At 46.2% G+C, this 16,466-nt stretch overlaps 1 protein-coding gene across 2 annotated transcripts in view; it reads left to right on the forward strand.

Moving 5' to 3' along the window:
• The first annotated feature begins 1,529 nt into the window (after window positions 1–1,529).
• Window positions 1,530–16,466, forward strand: part of VPS9D1 (VPS9 domain containing 1) — a 101,149-nt gene continuing 86,212 nt past the window's right edge. For both annotated transcript variants that reach the window (XR_011024962.1, XM_068261694.1), the window contains exon 1: window positions 1,530–1,665. Coding sequence is in view for 1 of the 2 variants with exons in the window: in XM_068261694.1 (XP_068117795.1) it covers window positions 1,570–1,665 (96 nt within the window). In the remaining variant the exon portion in view is untranslated. The remainder of the gene's footprint in view (window positions 1,666–16,466) is intronic.

The following is a 16,466-nucleotide window of genomic DNA, read 5'->3' on the forward strand; positions in this document are numbered from 1 at the left end:
GACCTGTCATTATGGTATAGTAGGACCTGTTACTATGGTATGGAGGGAGGAGACATGGTAAGGGAAGGGGACCTGTCATTATGCTATAGCAGGACCTGTTACTATGGTAGGGAAGGAGGAGACTTGTCATTATGGTGAGGGAAGAGGGACCTGTCATGGTGTAGAATAGGACTCGCTACTATGGTGGGGAGGGGAGAAGACATGTCATCATATGGTAAGGGATGGGGGACCTGTCCTCATGGATGAAGAGTGAGGAAGGACTTTTCATGATGGAGGAGGAGAGAGAGTCACCTGAAAATCATGGTAGCCATAGACGGACCTGACAATATGGTTGGGGGTGGAAGGATTTGTCAGTATGGTGGAAGGTGCTGCAAAGGAGACCTGTCATTATGGTAGAGGTGGCAAGAGTAGACAGTTCATTACGGAGTGAGTGGGGCACCTGTTATTATGGTGGGAGTTGGGGGACATATCGTAAATTGTGTGTGGGGGGGAAGGGGGAGAGGACCTGTCATCATGGTAGGGGAGGGAAGAAAAGACAGTCTATTATGGGGGAGAAGAGTTCTTGTCATCATGGGGGCTGTTAGAGGACACAATATAATGGTGCGTAGGCGGGGGGGTGACAACTCCCCCAATCCTGTTCTCTCTTTGTGTGCAGCTGCAATTCCGGCCCCAGCCAGTGGGAATGCCTTCCTCACTGTGCACAAAATAGCAATTTTGGATTGGTTAAAGTGTCCCTACACAATACAATCTTGATTGTATGAATAACTGATGCAATTTGCATTCTCCTTGCAAGATATTTGGTAACATTGCCACCACTTCTAAATATGTCTGTATTTCCTGTGAGAGAAAAGCTATTTCAGACAACCTAATTAACAATCGCAACCATAAAACAATCTGGTTATGTCTCTTCAGAAGGCAGGGTTCTTTTCTGGGTCATGCAGAACAAGGGAAAGACCCAAATGCTTAAAGGATACCCGAGGTGACATGTGACATGATGAGATAGACATGTGTATGTACAGTGCCTAGCACACAAATAACTAGGCTGTGTTCCTTTTTTTCTTTTTCTGCCTGAAAGAGTTAACCATCAAGTATGCAAGTGACAGTTTCTCTCCGTCTAGTGGAGGCAGATGGTACTGCAGGCAGCTCTGTCATACAATGATGACACTCCGTCTAGTGGAGGCAGATAGTACTGCAGGCAGCTCTGTACAATAGTTGACACCCCCAATCAAGTGGCCTCAAGTCAATACTGCAAGGTGCTGTGTTAAACAATGGTAACAACACCGCCATCTAGTGGAGGCATAACTTATAGCGTTGTTATTTGTAATACAATTATAGACACACACCCCATCTACTGGTCGATCTCGGGAGCTGCAGTGTGCTGACGTCATGCTCCCCATCCACAGGACGGACGTCCGTACAGCGGCTGGATGCAGTTCTCGCTTCCTGCCAGCAGGTGTCGCTGCTCCCCTAAAGGGTCCGCACCGGAAGTGGCTAGACGCCGAGTCTCCGTTTTCTCCCTCCGGCGGGGAAGCTTCACCCGCTCCGGGGTTCCGGGACTCCGGGGCTGTCATGGCTTCTTCAGGTGATGGTGTTTTGAAGCCGCTGCAGAGAGCCATGAAAATGGCGAGCCGGGGCCTCCAGCTGGACACCGGAAACCGGCCGCAGGTGAGGAGGAGGACCTGTCATTAACGGGGAAGAGAGTCTGAGCTGTCATTATGGTGAGGGAAGGGGACCTGTCATCATGGTGAGAGAAGGGGGCTTTCATCATGGTGAGGGAAGGGGACCTGTCATCATGGTGAGGGAAGGGGACCTGTCATCATGGTGTGGGAAGGGGACCTGTCATCATGGTGAGAGAAGGGGGCTTTCATCATGGTGAGGGAAGGGGACCTGTCATCATGGTGAGGGAAGGGGACCTGTCATCATGGTGAGGGAAGGGGACCTGTCATCATGGTGTGGGAAGGGGTCCTGTCATCATGGTGTGGGAAGGGGTCCTGTCATCATGGTGTGGGAAGGGGTCCTGTCATCATGGTGTGGGAAGGGGACCTGTCATCATGGTGTGGGAAGGGGACCTGTCATCATGGTGTGGGAAGGGGACCTGTCATCATGGTGTGGAAAGGGGACCTGTCATTATGGTGTGGGAAGGGGACCTGTCATTATGGTGTGGGAAGGGGTCCTGTCATCATGGTGAGGGAAGGGGACCTGTCATCATGGTGAGGGAAGGGGACCTGTCATCATGGTGAGGGAAGGGGACCTGTCATCATGGTGAGGGAAGGGGACCTGTCATCATGGTGAGGGGAAGGGGACCTGTCATCATGGTGTGGGAAGGGGTCCTGTCATCATGGTGTGGGAAGGGGTCCTGTCATCATGGTGTGGGAAGGGGTCCTGTCATCATGGTGTGGGAAGGGGTCCTGTCATCATGGTGTGGGAAGGGGACCTGTCATCATGGTGTGGGAAGGGGACCTGTCATCATGGTGTGGGAAGGGGACCTGTCATCATGGTGTGGAAAGGGGACCTGTCATTATGGTGTGGGAAGGGGACCTGTCATTATGGTGTGGGAAGGGGTCCTGTCATCATGGTGAGGGAAGGGGACCTGTCATCATGGTGAGGGAAGGGGACCTGTCATCATGGTGAGGGAAGGGGACCTGTCATCATGGTGAGGGAAGGGGACCTGTCATCATGGTGTGGGAAGGGGACCTGTCATTATGGTGTGGGAAGGGGACCTGTCATTATGGTGTGGGAAGGGGACCTGTCATATGGTGTGGGAAGGGGACCTGTCATCATGGTGAGGGAAGGGGTCCTGTCATCATGGTGTGGGAAGGGGACCTGTCATCATGGTGTGGGAAGGGGACCTGTCATCATGGTGAGGGAAGGGGTCCTGTCATCATGGTGAGGGAAGGGGTCCTGTCATCATGGTGAGGGAAGGGGTCCTGTCATCATGGTGAGGGAAGGGGACCTGTCATCATGGTGAGGGAAGGAGACCTGTCATCATGGTGTGGGAAGGGGACCTGTCATCATGGTGTGGGAAGGGGACCTGTCATCATGGTGTGGGAAGGGGACCTGTCATCATGGTGTGGGAAGGGGACCTGTCATCATGGTGTGGGAAGGGGACCTGTCATCATGGTGTGGGAAGGGGACCTGTCATCATGGTGTGGGAAGGGGACCTGTCATCATGGTGTGGGAAGGGGACCTGTCATCATGGTGTGGGAAGGGGACCTGTCATCATGGTGTGGGAAGGGGACCTGTCATTATGGTGTGGGAAGGGGATCTGTCATTATGGTGAGGGAAGGGGGCCTGTCATCATGGTGTGGGAAGAGGACCTGTCATTATGATGTGGGAAGGGAACTTGTCATTATGGTGAGGGAAGGGGACCTGTCATTATGATAGAGTGGGGAGGAGACCTGGTATCATGGTGAGGGAAGGGGACCTGTCATTATGGTAGAGTGGGGAGGAGACCTGGCATCATGGTGAGGGAAGGGGACCTGTCATTATGGCACAGTAGGGAGGAGACCTGTCATTATGGCACAGTAGGGAGGAGACCTGTCATTATGGCACAGTAGGGAGGAGACCTGTCATTATGGCGAGGGGAGGAGACCTGGCATTATGGCACAGTAGGGAGGAGACCTGGCATCATGGTTAGGGAAGAGGACCTGTCATCATGGTGAGGGAAGGGGACCTGTCGTTATGGCACAGTAGGGAGGAAACCTGGCATCAGGGTGAGGGAAGGGGACCTGTCATCATAGTGTGGGAAGGGGACCTGTCATTATGGTGAGGGAAGGGGACCTGTCATTATGGTAGAGTGGGGAGGAGACCTGTTATGGTGGTAGAGTAGGGAGGAGACCTTCAACACCTTCAAAAAAGCACTCAAAACTCACTTCTTCAAGGAGGCCTGCATCAACTCAACACTACCCTAATCCTTTCTGCCCATAACTTCTTGATGCACCCCCTCCTTTTGTGTCACCAACCCCTCCCTCTAGATTGTAAGCCTTTGGCAGGGCCCTCTCCTCTTGTGTATCATACTTGACTGTGTGCACTTTACCCAGAATTTGGAACTGGTAATTGTTTACCACTACCACTCCAGTTTATGATCTGGCATTGTACTCCTATCTGCATTGTGTTGTGTATCTTATTGCTATTACCTGTATTGTTGTATCTATGGTCTGTTACCTGTATTGTTCTGTCACCCCTGTTATTGTCTGTAATCCTATTTATTGTACAGTGCTGCGTAATATGTTGGCGCTATATAAATCAAATAATAAAAATCATGGTGAGGGAAGAGGACCTGTCATTATGGTAGAGTGGGGAGGAGATCTGTTATGGCGGTAGAGTAGGGAGGAGACCTTGCATCATGGTGAGGGAAGGGGACCTGTCATTATGGTGAGGGAAGGGGACCTGTCACTATGGTAGAGTGGGGAGGAGACCTGGCATCATGGTGAGGGAAGGGGTCCTGTCATTATGGCACAGTAACAATAACAATAACAATAATATTTATATAGCGCTTTTCTCCCTGGGGACTCAGTAGAGAGGAGACCTGGCATCAGGGTGAGGGAAGGGGACCTGTCATCATAGTGTGGGAAGGGGACCTGTCATTATGGTGAGGGAAGGGGACCTGTCATTATGGCAGAGTGGTGAGGAGACCTGTTATGGTGGTAGAGTAGGGAGGAGACTTGTCATCATGGTGAGGGAAGGGGACCTGTCAATATGGTAAAGTAGGGAGGAGACCTATCATAATTTAAGGTAAGGGGACCTGTCATTATGGTATAGTATATGGTATAGTCCCCAGGGAGAAAAGCGCTGTATAAATATTATTGTTATAGTAGGATCTGTGGTAGGGAGGGAGGAGACATGTCAACATGGTTAGGGAAAGGAACCTGTCATCATGGTGTGGGAAGGGGACCTGCCATTATGGTGTGGGAAGGGAACCTGCCATTATGGTGTGGGAAGGGGACCTGTCATCATGGTGAGGGAAGGGGACCTGTCATCATAATGAGGGAAGGGGACCTGTCATTATGGCAGAGTAAGGGAGGAGACCTGGCATCATGGTGTGGGAACGGGACCTGTTGTCATGGTGAGGGAAGGGGACCTGTCATTATGGTATAGTAGGACCTGTTACTATGGTATGGAGGGAGGAGACATGGTAAGGGAAGGGGACCTGTCATTATGCTATAGCAGGACCTGTTACTATGGTAGGGAAGGAGGAGACTTGTCATTATGGTGAGGGAAGAGGGACCTGTCATGGTGTAGAATAGGACTCGCTACTATGGTGGGGAGGGGAGAAGACATGTCATCATATGGTAAGGGATGGGGGACCTGTCCTCATGGATGAAGAGTGAGGAAGGACTTTTCATGATGGAGGAGGAGAGAGAGTCACCTGAAAATCATGGTAGCCATAGACGGACCTGACAATATGGTTGGGGGTGGAAGGATTTGTCAGTATGGTGGAAGGTGCTGCAAAGGAGACCTGTCATTATGGTAGAGGTGGCAAGAGTAGACAGTTCATTACGGAGTGAGTGGGGCACCTGTTATTATGGTGGGAGTTGGGGGACATATCGTAAATTGTGTGTGGGGGGGAAGGGGGAGAGGACCTGTCATCATGGTAGGGGAGGGAAGAAAAGACAGTCTATTATGGGGGAGAAGAGTTCTTGTCATCATGGGGGCTGTTAGAGGACACAATATAATGGTGCGTAGGCGGGGGGGTGACAACTCCCCCAATCCTGTTCTCTCTTTGTGTGCAGCTGCAATTCCGGCCCCAGCCAGTGGGAATGCCTTCCTCACTGTGCACAAAATAGCAATTTTGGATTGGTTAAAGTGTCCCTACACAATACAATCTTGATTGTATGAATAACTGATGCAATTTGCATTCTCCTTGCAAGATATTTGGTAACATTGCCACCACTTCTAAATATGTCTGTATTTCCTGTGAGAGAAAAGCTATTTCAGACAACCTAATTAACAATCGCAACCATAAAACAATCTGGTTATGTCTCTTCAGAAGGCAGGGTTCTTTTCTGGGTCATGCAGAACAAGGGAAAGACCCAAATGCTTAAAGGATACCCGAGGTGACATGTGACATGATGAGATAGACATGTGTATGTACAGTGCCTAGCACACAAATAACTAGGCTGTGTTCCTTTTTTTCTTTTTCTGCCTGAAAGAGTTAACCATCAAGTATGCAAGTGACAGTTTCTGTCCGGGTCAGGACTGGGTCAGACTGTAGCATAACCCTCACTGATAAGGAATTACAGTCATAAAACACTTTCCTGTCATAAAACACTTTCCTGTCAGTAAATGGCTTCTGAGAGCAGGAAAAAGATACAGAGGCCATTTATAGATGTGAGCTCTGGCATACTTCAATGAATGTGTCATTGAGCAGAGACAATAAAACAGTTAAAAACTAGATCTAAATATAAAACTGTGAGATATCCAAAAAGTCATTATTAGGAGGAGGAGGATGGCTACAATTGTTTATCTCATCAGTTTAGTTTTACCTCGGATGTCCTTTAAGAGAAATGTGATATGAAATAAAGAAAATAAAAAAAAATAAAAAAAAAAATTCAACATTGATTTTTTATTAAAAAACAAAAAGCAAATATAATGTACAAATACAAACTCCACACAAACTCCACACATGAACAAAACCAGAACAATCTTGCATATGGTGAAAGTTTGCAATGATTCTTACAGTACTTTTTGTTACAGAATAATATTTCTTACTGGCTTCCATTTTTACTTTTTCTCTGTGATGCCAAAAGTGACGTCACTTCTGCCCTTTTCTTACTTTTTTTTTTTTTTATTAACCCAGCTCAGTGTTAAAGTGAACGAGCACCATTTTTAGCACCCAGGGCATCTCAATAGCACATTTCATATGCATGCCGACAATGTGGCTCATTAATTAAAAAAACCTTCAATTTTACCTCTTCTTTTTACATGTAAAAGTTTAGCAGAGGGTTTTATGAATCTACTTCCGAGGCCTGCCCTACCACAGGAGTTGCTTCAAAGAGCTTACAGAAGTCCCAGATGCTTTCTTCACACCTTCCTCTGGATAAATAATGAGCAGCTAGAAGGGGAGGGGGAAACATGGCGGCTCCTATAGCTTTTAGTAACCAGGGGGGAAAATGTGGTCCTTGGTTCCCTTTAATTTACTGCTTATTTTACAGATTACTGTCCCTCCCACAGCAAACATCACCCAGATAACAGGCTTGCGTCACTGTGTAAACACTTCAAGGGGAACTGAAGTAAAGCTGGCCATACACTGGTCGATTTGCCATCAGATTCGACCAACAGATATATCCCTCTCTGATCGAATCTGATCAGAGAGGGATGGTATGGCCGCCTTTACTGCAAACAGATTGTGAATCGATTTCAGCCTGAAACCGTTCACAATCTGTGGTGGTGCCGCCGCTGCCCGCCCACATACATTACCTGCTCCGCCGGCGTGTGTCCCCGCTGTCTCTTCACCGCTGGGTTCTGGCTGGCTTCACTTCTTTCTGTCCGGGGAAGTTTAAACAGTAGAGGGCGTTCTACTGTTTAAACTTCCTGCCGGGACAGGAAGAAGTAAAGCCTGCTGGACTTGGAGCCCAGCGCGGAGACGGAGCAGAGGTGACAGCGGGAACTCGCGCCGGCGGAGCAGGTAATGTATTACCACTGTATTGCGTCGGTCGTCGGGCATTCGAACGCCGCTAGTGACGCACTCCCGACCCACCGGCGATCAGGAAAAATCTTCAGCACGGATGGATCGACGGGAGTCAACGGGAACGATCAGAGAGGGATCGTATGGCCACCTTTACTGCAAACAGATTGTGAACCGATTTCAGCCTGAAACCGTTCACAATCGGTGGTGGTGGTGCTGCCGCCACTCCCCTGGGCCCCCGCATACATTACCTGCTACTCTGGCGCGAATCCCCGCTCACTGCTGTCTTCTCCACTCTGGTCTGGTCTCCGGCATGCTTCACTTCTTCCTGCCCGGCAGGAAGTTTAAACAGTAGAGCGCCCTCTACTGTTTAATCTTCCTGCCGGGCAGGAAGAAGTGAAGAATGCCGAAGACCAGACCAGAGCGGAGAAGACAGCAGTGAGCGGGGATTCGTACCGGCCGGAGCAAGTAATGGATACCCGCTGTATTGCGTCGGTCGTCGGGCATTCTAACGCCGCTAATGACGCACTCCCGACCCGCCGGCGACCGAGAAAAATCTTCCGCATGGATGGGTCGACGGGAACGATTGACTTCGGACGGAAATCGATCGTTCTGTCAGCGGTGTACGCGGCGATTTCACAGCCGCTTCGATCACTGTGATCGAAATGGCTGTATATCGGCAGGAAAATCGTTAGGTGTATAGGCCCCTTAAGAGGTATACGGAGACTGCCATATTTATTTCCTTTTAATCAATACCAGTTGCCTGGCAGCCCTGCTGGTCTGTTTCTCTGTAATAGTATCTGAATAACACCAGAAACAAGCATGCAGCTAGTCTTGTCAGATCTGACTTTAAAGTCTGAAACACCTGATCTGCTGCATGCTTGTTCAGGGGCTATGGCTAATAGTATTAGAGGCAGAGGATCAGCAGGGCTGCCAAGCAACGGGTATTGCTTAAAACAGACTTCCCACAATTCTGTTGGCACTGCACACAGACGCAAAGAAGAAGGATCAGTTTTCATGGCGGGGAAAGTTAGGGGACCCGACACAATAGAGAGGGAGGGGTTTTTTATTTTTGGTGGGGGCCATGTCAGAATAGTAAAATAATGAGGAAGGACTTCTCTTTTTGTTTGGGAGGAGGCCAACCATTGGGGGAAAGGGGGGGGGGGGGTTGTAATTATAGTGGGATAAAGAAAGCTTGGTAGTGTAGAGAAGTAGGGGAACTTTTAAGTTTGGGGTGGAGTAAATGTAATTTTGGTGATGTGTGTGCGTGTGTGTGCGTGTGTGTGCGCGTGCGTGCGTGCGTGCGTGCGTGCGTGCGTGCGTGCGTGCGTGCGTGCGTGTGTGTGTGTGTGTGTGTGTGTGTGTGTGTGTGTGTGTGTGTGTGTGGTGTGGTGTGGTGTGGTGTGGTGTGGTGTGGTGTGGGTGTGTTGTGTGGTGTGTGTGTACATAATTTTATGGATGGTATTGTTCATTATGGAGGGAGAGAGGTGCCTGTTATGGTGGGAGAGGGAGCACATAGGTGTGTGTTCATTCTTCATGCTGGCTGCATCTTTTTATATATAACAAAATGTCCCTCGTTACTGAATCAGATAAAAATTAACTTTTATTGGTCAATATAAAATGTGGACTGACTGACACTACACATACTCATAAGTACTGTCGGGCCTACTGCGTCAATAATAGAGAGGTCACTAAGTAACCCTGGCCCTCTGACAATACAGCTAAATTATTATTAAAATCACACAACCCCCACCAAATAACCCGACATGTTTCACTCCAAAACTGAGCTTTTTCAAGGGTGAAGTGACATAAAAGTGCAATTAGTGATTAAAGTGCGAATTTACATAATTATACAGATACAGAGTATGGCCTATAGGCTCATAACATCATAGCAGCCAAACACAAATGACATTCAGCTTCCCTTATATACCCTATACAAGGGTGTGGTGGGCAAAACCCCTCCCCTCTAGGTGGTCCCTGAAGTTGCCCTTTGCAGGGCCAGCACTCCATTGGTTCAGAGTGCTGTTAATCATGTCATCCACCAATAACAATGTAGATCTATATATGCCCTGTATACAGATTGCTCCCCCTAAAATACTATTATATTGCTCACAAATACATAGGGGAATACCTCCAGTCCTGGTGAACATGTATATGGCAGCTGTACAACTCGCTCCCATTCCTGTGTCCCCAGAACGCTTCCCAACGCTACTTTCGTAAAGCGAGCCTTCCGATTGGCTCACAGTGTTTCTCCCCTCTACGGCGCATCAGCCAATTAGCAATCAGTATCTCAGGTGACGTATGCGGAAGTATCTCCGCAACGTACGCGTGAGGCGCATACGTCACATCCCAGGTACGGAAGTCCTCGCAATGCGTCCACCGTTAGATGCCTTGGGATTAGACATTGCCATGGTAACACCATAAACATAATAAACATAATGCGTCCATAGACCAGCAGAGCTCCGATCATCCCCTGACGTGCCAGCCAGTGTCATACATGGCATCATGGGGATCACTGTGGCAACACTGCATTTAAAGGAGCAGTATATGCAATATAGATAACAGAAAAATGTAAAAGTTAATAGGCACATCTAAAACACTAACCCCTCAATCCTATCACCATATCATGGTAGACAGGGGGAGGGGAATAAACGGAGGGGGGGGGGGGGGGGGGAAAGAAAATAAAGGTGTATGGCATAATATAGAAACAAGTGAATGTACATGTAAGATGAGGGGTAAACCATATGGGCAAGAAGTAAACAAAGATGGATTTGGCAAACAGAGTGTACCACCCACATGAGGAAACACATAGAATATAAAAGACCCCATGAGGGGGTCTCACTTTCCACAGGACACACAGACCTTATGGCAGCTCATGCCGGAATATGTGGTAGTATACTAGATAGCTAAAGAGGGGTAGGCAAACCTTTATAGAAAGGGTGAAAAGGTGAACCCCTCATTCAGACCCTCCGGACTGAGGGTACCCAACCTGTATATCCATTTGGATTCCAGTTGCCTCAATTTAAGATCTAGGTTGCCTCCTCTTGGTCCCAACCTCCATTCCTGGATCACCCAGTATTCGAAGGTCCTAATATCGCCCCCATGTTTATCATTAAAGTGGCGGGCCACAGAGGTATTTCTCTTGTGTTTTATATCGCCCAGATGTTCAAGGATCCTTGTTTTAACCGCCCTTGTAGTTTCTCCAATATATAACAACGGGCATGGACACTGGATGGCATATATGACCCCTTCAGTGTCACAGTTGTAAAAATCCAGTAAATCGTATTTTCGGCCATTTTTTGGTGCAACAAAATCTCTACGTTTGGATACATGGGTACAGGCCTTGCATTTGCCACATTTATGCATGCCATTTAATCTGTGATCTAACCAGGTTTTCCTCTTGTAGTTGGATTTCTCTACATAATTTGGAGATCCATCAGACAGAAAGGAGTGTACCCAATGTGTCACCAAGGTTCTTTCCCCTTCTATATGTAATAAGTGGATTGGGGGGAATGAGGTTCCTAAGATCACGGTCCAGTTGAAGGATAGGCCAATGTGTACTAATGATTTTCTTTATATTTGGTGATTGCTTAGAATAAGTACTAATAATCCTCATCACCCCCCGAGTCTGATGGTGCTTTCTCTTTGGGATGTAACAACCTCTGTTCTCTCAGTGGATCTCGCTTTTGACTCCGCTTGCTCCAAAACTCTCTGGGGGTATCCCCTATCTCTAAATCTTCTATGCAAACTCTTGCATTCCTTGTCAAATTCTTTCTGATCGGAACAGTTTCTCCGTGCTCTGAGGAACTGACCCCTGGGTATTCCACGTTTTAGGGGTTCAGGATGATGACTTTCCCAGGCTAGTAGGGAATTGGTTGCTGTGGGTTTACGAAAGATACTCGTATCTAAACCCCCCATGGAGTTTTTAACAATGTGCACATCCAAGAAATCTATTGAGGTGGAACTGATCTCATGGGTGAAAAACATGCCGATGTTGTTATTGTTAAGTTCGCCAACAAATTCGAGAAACATCTCTCTGGGGCCGTCCCACAAGACAAACACATCGTCTATGAAACGGCCCCAGAACAGAACATGCGAAGCGTATACTGCCAATTCATCACCAAATACGTGCATATCCTCCCACCAGCCCAGGAAGAGGTTGGCGTATGAGGGGGCACACGCCGTCCCCATGGCACAACCCCTTTCCTGTAGAAAGAACTGGTTCTGAAAAAGGAAATAGTTATGGGTAAGTATATATCGCAAAAGATCCAAAATAAAGAGGGAGTGTTCCCTAACATGAATACTGCGAGACTTGAGGAAATAGTCAACCGCTTGGATCCCAAGGTTATGTTGTATGTTATTGTAAAGAGACTCCACATCCAGTGTTGCCAGCCAGACATTATCATTAACTTTGATGTCATGTAGTTTATTTAGAAGGTCCATGGTATCCCTAAGATAGGATGGAAGACTTTCCACAAAGGGTCTAAGGAAAAAATCAACATATCTGCTTGCATTTTCAGTCAGGCTATAATTACCCGCGACAATTGGCCTGCCTGGTGGTGTGGATACATTTTTATGGACCTTTGGAAGTGCATAAAACACTGGGACGGTGGGATGCTTTGTGTTAATACATTCGAAATCACCCTTATCCAGGATCTCCTTATCTCGTGCCTGTTTTAATAGGGCCTCAAATTCTGTCTGATATTTAATTGTTGGGTCATGTTGAAGTTTCCGATATTGTCTGTCATCTTTTGAGCAGTTTATTACACATCTCAATGTAACCCTCTCTTGACATGACCACTATATTGCCACCTTTATCTGATTTGTTGATAATAAGGTTACTGTCACATGACAGATTTTCGAGGGCCCTTTGCTCATTCAGGGTGAGATTATTCATTGCATCCCTACTCACATTCCCCCTTCTTGCTAGTTCCTCCAATTCTTTCGTAACCACATCCACAAACGTCTGTATAGAAGAATATTGGCTGATAGAAGGACAAAATTTGCTTTTCACTTTTAAATCGCTGACCGGTGTACATTTATGTACTTCCCCTGTGACATTCTCCTCAAGAAGATCATTGAGGTTGGCAAGAGCCTCTTCGTCTCTTCTATAATCACTCCTACTTTGTGCACTAGGGGTATTCATAAACTTCTTGATAGCCAGCTTTCTGGCGAACAGATTGATGTCCTTTACAGCCTCAAATAAATCAAATTGCGATGAGGGAACAAAAGAAAGACCCCTTGATAGTACACTCAATTCTGTCTCATCTAAAGTATAATCAGTTAGATTGATAACTTTCATTCTGTCTGAGGTAACTGAGTCAATCACCATTCCTCCTCCCTCTGTTTCCAGTATCTGGGTTTGTATCCCCATTTGTCTCTGTTGCGCAGGTCTCTCGGGTTGCCCACTGGTCTTGATTGATGTCCCCTTGGTTTGCCCCTCCCTTTGGGTTTCTTGGGGGGCTTGTTCACTTCCCCTGACTCTGATTCTGAGTTTTGTTCACTTTCTGATTCCGTATTCGTATCTGTTTCAGTGTCTGTGTGTACTGTAGCTGGTTTTGGTACAGGTTTCTTTGGAGTACGCCCCCAATCATACACCTTATTCAATTTAAAATCTTTAACATCTCGAGTATATTTCTTATGTTTTTTACTTTTGATGGACTCTTTATGATTGTGCACTTTATTTTGTAGTTTTTCCTCCAGACTCTTGTATACTGGATGTGACTTGAAGGTTAAAACCTTCTTATGTTCGCCTGCCAATTTTTTATTTATCCTTTCTAGCTCTTTCAATTCAAAGTCCCTCAAATACGCCATAAGTTCGAGACTTTGTTTCGTTTTGAGACTATTCCATCCTTCCATAAACTCGGTGTTATCTGTATGTTTATGGGGGGTAACTAAATTCCTAAGACCTCGTACCGTTATCCTTTCTCTTAGATATGTATTGAAGCTTGTTATTTCCCACCAGCTTCTATTATGTTCTTTATAAACATTGAAAATGGTTTTAAAAGCCTCATTAATTTCTGAATCAGGGGTATCATTCACAGGTGGAGTGGCTTGAGTAGACTCCTCCATAGTAAAAACCTGTTTTGCTTCCGCAATAAGTTTCTCGACATCAGGGATTGTATCTAGGAAGCCTGCCATAATTAATGAATTATGATTCAGGGATTAAGGAACAAGGTGTCAGGACACCTAATAAATTCTCAACAAAACGCAACAAGCCTGAAATTCAAGTATATATAACAAAATGTCCCTCGTTACTGAATCAGATAAAAATTAACTTTTATTGGTCAATATAAAATGTGGACTGACTGACACTACACATACTCATAAGTACTGTCGGGCCTACTGCGTCAATAATAGAGAGGTCACTAAGTAACCCTGGCCCTCTGACAATACAGCTAAATTATTATTAAAATCACACAACCCCCACCAAATAACCCGACATGTTTCACTCCAAAACGGAGCTTTTTCAAGGGTGAAGTGACATAAAAGTGCAATTAGTGATTAAAGTGCAAATTTACATAATTATACAGATACAGAGTATGGCCTATAGGCTCATAACCTCATAGCAGCCAAACACAAATGACATTTAGCTTCCCTTATATACCCTATACAAGGGTGTGGTGGGCAAAACCCCTCCCCTCTAGGTGGTCCCTGAAGTTGCCCTTTGCAGGGCCAGCACTCCATTGGTTCAGAGTGCTGTTAATCATGTCATCCACCAATAACAATGTAGATCTATATATGCCCTGTATACAGATTGCTCCCCCTAAAATACTATTATATTGCTCACAAATACATAGGGGAATACCTCCAGTCCTGGTGAACATGTATATGGCAGCTGTACAACTCGCTCCCATTCCTGTGTCCCCAGAACGCTTCCCAACGCTACCTCCGTAAAGCGAGCCTTCCGATTGGCTCACAGTGTTTCTACCCTCTACGGCGCATCAGCCAATTAGCAATCAGTATCTCAGGTGACGTATGCGGAAGTATCTCCGCAACGTACGCGTGAGGCGCATACGTCACATCCCAGGTACGGAAGTCCTCGCAATGCGTCCACCGTTAGATGCCTTGGGATTAGACATTGCCATGGTAACACCATAAACATAATAAACATAATGCGTCCATAGACCAGCAGAGCTCCGATCATCCCCTGACGTGCCAGCCAGTGTCATACATGGCATCATGGGGATCACTGTGGCAACACTGCATTTAAAGGAGCAGTATATGCAATATAGATAACAGAAAAATGTAAAAGTTAATAGGCACATCTAAAACACTAACCCCTCAATCCTATCACCATATCATGGTAGACAGGGGGAGGGGAATAAACGGAGGGGGGGGGGGGGAAGAAAATAAAGGTATATGGCATAATATAGAAACAAGTGAATGTACATGTAAGATGAGGGGTAAACCATATGGGCAAGAAGTATGGAAGGATGGAATAGTCTCAAAACGAAACAAAGTCTCGAACTTATGGCGTATTTGAGGGACTTTGAATTGAAAGAGCTAGAAAGGATAAATAAAAAATTGGCAGGCGAACATAAGAAGGTTTTAACCTTCAAGTCACATCCAGTATACAAGAGTCTGGAGGAAAAACTACAAAATAAAGTGCACAATCATAAAGAGTCCATCAAAAGTAAAAAACATAAGAAATATACTCGAGATGTTAAAGATTTTAAATTGAATAAGGTGTATGATTGGGGGCGTACTCCAAAGAAACCTGTACCAAAACCAGCTACAGTACACACAGACACTGAAACAGATACGAATACGGAATCAGAAAGTGAACAAAACTCAGAATCAGAGTCAGGGGAAGTGAACAAGCCCCCCAAGAAACCCAAAGGGAGGGGCAAACCAAGGGGACATCAATCAAGACCAGTGGGCACCCCGAGAGACCTGCGCAACAGAGACAAATGGGGATACAAACCCAGATACTGGAAACAGAGGGAGGAGGAATGGTGATTGACTCAGTTACCACAGACAGAATGAAAGTTATCAATCTAACTGATTATACTTTAGATGAGACAGAATTGAGTGTACTATCAAGGGGTCTTTCTTTTGTTCCCTCATCGCAATTTGATTTATTTGAGGCTGTAAAGGACATCAATCTGTTCGCCAGAAAGCTGGCTATCAAGAAGTTTATGAATACCCCTAGTGCACAAAGTAGGAGTGATTATAGAAGAGACGAAGAGGCTCTTGCCAACCTCAATGATCTTCTTGAGGAGAATGTCACAGGGGAAGTACATAAATGTACACCGGTCAGCGATTTAAAAGTGAAAAGCAAATTTTGTCCTTCTATCAGCCAATATTCTTCTATACAGACGTTTGTGGATGTGGTTACGAAAGAATTGGAGGAACTAGCAAGAAGGGGGAATGTGAGTAGGGATGCAATGAATAATCTCACCCTGAATGAGCAAAAGGCCCTCGAAAATCTGTCATGTGACAGTAACCTTATTATCAAAAAATCAGATAAAGGTGGCAATATAGTGGTCATGTCAAGAGAGGGTTACATTGAGATGTGTAATAAACTGCTCAAAGATGACAGACAATATCGGAAACTTCAACATGACCCAACAATTAAATATCAGACAGAATTTGAGGCCCTATTAAAACAGGCACGAGATAAGGAGATCCTGGATAAGGGTGATTTCGAATGTATTAACACAAAGCATCCCACCGTCCCAGTGTTTTATGCACTTCCAAAGGTCCATAAAAATGTATCCACACCACCAGGCAGGCCAATTGTCGCGGGTAATTATAGCCTGACTGAAAATGCAAGCAGATATGTTGATTTTTTTCCTTAGACCCTTTGTGGAAAGTCTTCCATCCTATCTTAGGG

Source organism: Hyperolius riggenbachi, chromosome 11, assembly GCF_040937935.1.
Source record: "Hyperolius riggenbachi isolate aHypRig1 chromosome 11, aHypRig1.pri, whole genome shotgun sequence".
Taxonomy (NCBI): Eukaryota; Metazoa; Chordata; class Amphibia; order Anura; family Hyperoliidae; genus Hyperolius; species Hyperolius riggenbachi.